This window comes from Arachis ipaensis, chromosome B07 (genome assembly GCF_000816755.2).
Source record: "Arachis ipaensis cultivar K30076 chromosome B07, Araip1.1, whole genome shotgun sequence".
In the NCBI taxonomy this organism is placed as follows: Eukaryota; Viridiplantae; Streptophyta; class Magnoliopsida; order Fabales; family Fabaceae; genus Arachis; species Arachis ipaensis.
This window is the reverse complement of record NC_029791.2, coordinates 121,602,673-121,609,224: the sequence shown is the minus strand read 5'-3', so window position 1 is coordinate 121,609,224 and position 6,552 is coordinate 121,602,673. Positions and strand designations below refer to the sequence as shown.

The 6,552-nt window shown below is 33.5% G+C and overlaps 1 protein-coding gene across 1 annotated transcript; it reads right to left on the bottom strand.

The window, feature by feature from the left end:
- LOC107606164 (14-3-3-like protein) lies at positions 4,145-6,215 on the bottom strand. The gene is made up of 4 exons (XM_016308165.2): positions 5,556-6,215; positions 5,046-5,168; positions 4,534-4,650; positions 4,145-4,441 (listed from the first exon to the last, which is right to left on the bottom strand). Exons 1-4 carry the CDS (start codon positions 6,039-6,041, stop codon positions 4,388-4,390), a joined length of 780 nt encoding a protein of 259 aa, XP_016163651.1. The 5' UTR covers positions 6,042-6,215; the 3' UTR covers positions 4,145-4,387.

Sequence of the window (6,552 nt, the reverse complement as noted above, 5' to 3'; positions counted from 1 at the left end):
TTTATCGATACTTTTTTTTTTTTTTCATTCCACGCCATAAAACACACATCATGCTGATTCCAATTCCACCCATATTCCACCCACATTCCTATCAATTTTATTTTAGAAAATCTAGTCAAGGAAATGGGTTCAATGTATTTGTAATAAAGAGAACCAAAATGGAAAAACCCAAAACAAAAAGAAAATATTATGTTTATTTTTCATTTAATTATTCAAATTTCTTTTACATTAAAGAAATCTTCTATGCTTGCATTGTTTATATATACGTTAGATTTACATCGTAACGCGTACTTATTCATGCCACGTGCATGATAATTTGGCCAAAAGAAAGAAACTTTATATGATTTAAATATTATATGAATATATAAAAAGTATTTTGATATTCAAAGAACTAAGTGTCATTATAACTTTTAGAATATTATATTTTATAGTTTTGTATATTTGATTTAGACTGTTTGATTAGATTCAACCATAATTGTCAATTAAGGAGGTGGTTGGTTATAAATAGAAGTGAGAGTTTTGGCATTAGTTGTATGAGTTATTTATAATAAATACTTGTGTAGTGAAATATTCTTTTCACCAAAATCTCTTTTTTTTTGTGTTCAGCTGTATTCATAATTTTTTTGTTAAATATTGATGATTAGACTAACTTGGTTTTAATTTAAAGGTTAAATAAGTTCAAATGTCAGCACGGTAGCATTGAAATGTGTTCAAAGTGGTGACACTTTGACATCAGAGCATGGTTCAAGAGAGAACTCAATTGATTTGTGGGTATGACTTCTAGTATAACTATGGAGCATAAAGGAAAAGTGATATTATTCATTTTCAATGAAAAATGAAGAACACGTATTCTTTAAATAAGTCTAAAGGTAAGGACTTTAATTTTTTTGTAGAGAGTGTTTTTTTGTTGGAAAATGTTCTATCCTCTATGGATATGCGTTTTCAAAGGATAGAACATTACAAGGAGATCCTTAAGACTCGTGTTAGAAGAACTAAATGCTTTTAAGGAAAGCATGCTCTAAATAGAAGAGAAACTTAAAAATTCCTTAAAACTATTCAAGGAGGCAAAATCTCGACCGACCATTATAAGAGAGACGACGAATATTTGGAGTATGCTTTCAAAGCTTCTAATTCTTTCAATACATGAGTTTTGATGGTCTCCTTGATATGTTCTATCATTTGAAGGTACACATCTATAGAGGATATAGAACCTTCTCCAACAAAAAAAAAAAATCCCTCTTCGAAGAAATTAGAATCCTTACCTTTAGGTTCACTTGAAGAATATATCTTTTTTCTTTTTCATTGAGAAGAAACAGCATCTATTCTCCTTTGAGTCTCAACATGCTCAATTGTCATACTAGAAACCTAACCACGAATCACTTGTGTTTTCTCTCGAACCTTGTTCTGATGTCAAGTTGTCACGGCCTTGGAGACATTCCAACACTACTGTACTGGCACTTGGACTTAATTAACCTCTTAAGCTAAGATCAAGTAAGTTTAACCATCAATGTTTAGCAAAAAAAAATATGAATACAAGAGAAAAGAAGTTTTGGTAGCAAGAATATTTCACTACACAATTTTTTTTTTTTTTAAAATAACTCACACACCCAATACCAAAATTTTCACTCATATTTATAGCCATCCACCTCCTTAATAGATAGTTATAATTAAATCTAATTAATGGTCTAGATCGAGTGTCCAGAATCTTTATCAAATATCTAATCTATCACATATTTCTAAATTTTTTTAGATTATTCTATATCACTTTTCATACTTCTACATATACGCACACTTTTTTAAAATGTTCTATAACCTTTTAAAATTTTCTAGAATTTTTTATTATTTTTCAGAACTTTCAAAAATATTTTAAAATATTTTAGAATTATCTAAAATAATTTCAAACACTCTAAAATACTATACAAATACTATTAAATATAACATTATAAAAATTATCGTGACATAAAACTCCTATTTACTTAAAACAACGGTTAGAATTTTGTAATAGTACCAAAATTCTTATTATGATAAAAAAAATTGTATATACATAAGTATACGTAATATCTAAAAACTAAAATAGTAATAATAATAATAATAATAATTACATGACAAGTGAATCAATAATACACCATAATGCATATACTTGATATTAAGGTTTATTTTTTTAATATTGGGTGACAATGGGAGTAATGCATAACTATGATATACTTGTATGTTTTATTGACATATTAAAAGCGATGATAGATTGTAGGGTTAGATTTTGATATGTTATAAAAGTGTTGTTTTTATTTGAAGTGTGGCCAAATTAATAAATCACACTTTTATACAAAGCATCTTCATAAAAAGATGTTTTTTGCATCTTCATTTGAGTAGCTCCTAATTTTTTTTCCCATAACCAAGAATGGTAACATTATCTGAATTTGTAGGTATCCATTCTGCCCCTTTTCGTTTGGGGTGGATAATTATTCGCTTCTGCACCAGAATAAATTTTTAACAAAGTGGGTTTTTGAACGGGACGGGATCGCATTTAAGTTAAACTAGTCCTTATATATATAATTAGTAAAATGATTAATAATATTGTATTATATTTAAATTTTTACTTTAATTTATGTTATGTATATAATGATAATTATATACATTTTAAAATTTAATTTTATTTGTTAAATTTTAATAATTATAAGAACGAGTAGAGATGAGATGAACTAGGATTTAACTTTTTATTATCCGCAAATAAAAGCGAACAAATTAAATGCAAATTATTGTAAGACGAAACGGAGTCGGATAGGGCAAACGCCCCATTGCCACCCCTAATCAGCGTTGACTCATTTACCTACATTATACGTTCATGGGACCATTATAGAAAAGAAAGTTGTAATATTACCATCCAACTATTTTAAAGAATGAAGGAAAAATAAAGCTATGTATACGTTTTGTATTATCCATTTGAATCTAAGCTCTTTTGCATGCAATAATTTTTATGTTAAATAGGATTTTAATTAATAAAAAAAATTGGTGTGTAAATTATACAAGTACTATGAAAGTTCTTAGTATCTATTTATTTTAGTCATTAGATCGTGTTATTTTTATGAATTTATCTAAAATATGTTAAGAAGTTATAGGATAAAAGAGTAAAAAAAAAAATGAAAATTTCAATGTATTTAATATATAAAAACTTTAAAAGTTTGATTTACACTTTTTATTAAAATTGTTTACTTGCAATATTCTTAGCAAAACCTTTTTTTTAGCAAATTTTTATTTTATTAATAAAAAATAATTTATTTAATTATTTTTTTACTGGAAAATATGAATATAAAACTGGGCTGGAGCGTGTGAATAAATTGCATCAAGACGATTTTGACAACTGGAAAAGACATGTGACTATGTGAGGACTGTGTGAGTATGACAGTTGAATAGGTAACTTTTCTTCAGTACTCCCATAATAAGTTTAGGCGTCATAGGCCTCGGTACAACTCCAACAATAACCATCATATATGTTCCAAATAGATCCAATTACGAACACCTTTTCACATTTCCATCCAGGCTTCCACAAAATCCTTCCACGCCAATCATGTTTATACTACCATTATACTTCCCGGGACAGCGTGGTTTCATGGTGTTGCTATGGACCGATGGTGTTTCTCACTTTTAATAGGCTTGACTTAACATCTATATTGATTGTTGAAGTTCATGCTTCAGGTTCTTTTGTTTATCTCGCATTATTTAGGTCCCTCTTAACATTTTATTTATATGATTTAAGTTAAAATAGGACGGTGACATTAGGGATAGAGCTATCAAAGCCGTACTTGGTGCAGAGGAAACAGTTTGTTGCAATCAGGACAACGAATTCAGTCCCACATGTGTCTCAGCTTTCTCACTAACAAGCAAAGCCGTCCTATGCTTGTTTCATTGTTTGTCCTTAGCGCAGAGCATTTTATGATTATGAATATCAAGAAATGGCACAAATCAACAGAAAATACAGGAATGCGGTACGTACGTAAAAAACAATCAGTAATCTCGGGTTAATTATTCGTCTGGACGGCGACTTCGGGCTAACCGGCTAAGTAATTAATTCAGAGTATGTAGTTTCGGATATGAACATAGGCGAAGAGAACAATGACTAAGAAAAAGTCAGCAGCGGCAAATTCTCTAGAGGTGAAGTGAATCTTAAAATTCCATTCCATGTAATAAAAACTTGGGTGTCCTCAAGAAAATAAGCAATTTAGAAACACTTAAAAAGGAAGGACAAACTAAAAACAGCCCAATACATCCATAATTCATAACAGACATGAATGCCTAAAATCTCAGTACCCAAACGAGATCAAACAAGCAGCTTCTCCTTTGAAAAACATATAGAGGAGAAGTTCAATTCTAATTAGCAGTAAAAATTTGTTTACTGCTGTTCATCTGGTTTAGGAGCTTCTTTTATTTCATCTGCTCCATCATCCTGAAACCATAACAAAGAACAAATAGAAGTTCAATACATAGCTCATGAAATGATGTGACAGACAAACATAATATGGGGGTTCGAATCAATACCTGCATGTCAGAGGTCCACAGGGTGAGGTTATCACGGAGGAGTTGCATGATCAAAGTGCTATCCTTGTAAGACTCCTCTCCAAGTGTGTCCAATTCAGCAATGGCTTCATCAAAAGCCTATTGAATATAGAAGTGAAAATATTCATCATCATGTTCATGAGTATATAAACAATATACTACAAGATCAGGACGAATCATGAAGTTATTCTCTAACGCTTGAAGGGGATCGCTCATCTATTACGAGGATATGACTTGTCAAATATTTTATTATTTATTAGCTTTATTTTTAATGAACTTCAAAACATTTATTGCCTAGCAATAACTCAATAAATATTTTGCCATAGTGGTAAATAGACAGGTTGATTTGAGTTATTCAAAAAACACTAAACAGTAACCGTTGATGATGGCACTGCAAAAGGGCCCAGTCCACAGTTTTTCCCTTTCCATCGCAATCCATCGAAACATCTGATAGAAGTAAACAGTAAAATAACAAGGATCTAGCAAAATCTAACCTGTTTTGCAAGGTTGCAAGCACGATCCGGAGAGTTGAGGATTTCGTAGTAGAACACAGAGAAGTTTAGAGCAAGACCCAGCCTGATTGGGTGAGTTGGTGGCAGCTCCGCGTTAGCAATGTCCTTAACAACACAAAGAAGCACACAGTATTAGACCTAATCACATGTAAAACTTATTACATGCATCAAAGTAACAACAAAATAAAATAAAACAGAAAAAAGCCACATCAAAATTTCCTAATTCAAAATTGTTTACAAGGATAATCACACAGATATTTCACAAATAATCATGGAAATTTTTAGCAACCATGTCTGATGACGAAAATATTTAAAATATTTAAAATCAAACATGCGTAACCGCAGAGTATCAAGAATAACCAAGAGAAAGAGTGCAGATTTGAAGAATCACAACAAAATAGAAGGTTAAGATCTGAAATCTGGCTAACAAAATCTAACAGATCTGAACCGAAATATAACAGAGATCTACCAGAAACAAGAAAACTGATATACCTGAGCAGATTTGTAAGCCGCGAGGGTGCTCTCGGCGGCCTCCTTGCGCTCTGCGCCGGTCTTAAACTCGGCGAGATACCGGTGGTAGTCTCCCTTCATCTTAAGGTAGAAGACCTTGGAATCGCCGGAGGAGGCGGAGGGGATGAGGCGGGTGTCGAGGAGCTTCAAGATCCCGTCGCAGATGTTGGAGAGCTCCGACTCGATCTTGGATCTGTAGTCACGGATCACCGCAACGTGGTCCTCGTTGCCGCGACTCTCCTCCTTCTGCTCGATGGAAGAGATAATCCTCCACGACGCGCGCCTAGCTCCGATCACGTTCTTGTACGCCACCGAGAGCAAGTTCCTCTCCTCCACCGTCAGCTCCTCGTTATCGGCGGCGGCTGACACCTTTTCCATGAACTCAACCATCTCCTCGTAACGCTCTGCCTGCTCCGCCAGTTTCGCCATGTATACGTTCTCCTCCCGTGGCGATGGTGCTGCCGCCATTTCTCCGAACCTAGAGAGTGAGCGTAAGAGCGAGAAAGAGAGAAAGAGAGAGAGAGAGGGAGAGAGAAGAGATCTGGTTTCTAGAGAGAGAAAATGAAATAGAGAGCGATGAGATGGTAGAACGCGGAGAAGGCGAAAGTGAGAGGGGTGGTTTTTGAGTCTGCTGCGTCCGATAATTGCGTTTTGGGAAGCGTGGGTGGGGCCGTTTCTGAAACGCGATATGAACCGTCGGATCGTTTTATTTTTTGTATTTATTGTGTGATTAATTACTATTTTATTTTCTGCACCATTGTCGGTTACCTGGACATTTTAAAATTTGGAATTTCTTCGCTGGTTTTGATATTTTTAAAATTTAAAAAAAAGCGACAGCTGGCAAACACGGGGTTTTGATGCCTCTTCTTGTGTGTGGGCGATAAAGGTTAGTCTTTCTTTCTCTCACACACTCTCATCGATAATCAATTTGGGATGGAAAAAGAAAATGGGCCGAAGTGGTGTGGTTAATGGGTCCATT

What these genes read in the sequence shown, in the direction of transcription:
- LOC107606164 (XM_016308165.2), bottom strand. Translation starts at nt 6,041, where the DNA reads ATGGCGGCAGCACCATCGCCACGGGAGGAGAACGTATACATGGCGAAA. An exon ending in CGGCTTACAAATCTGCTCAG is followed by an intron (nt 5,169 to 5,555) that starts GTATATCAGTTT and finishes TGTGTTGTTAAG; the next exon opens with GACATTGCTAACGCGGAGCT. An exon ending in CTTGCAACCTTGCAAAACAG is followed by an intron (nt 4,651 to 5,045) that starts GTTAGATTTTGC and finishes TATATTCAATAG; the next exon opens with GCTTTTGATGAAGCCATTGC.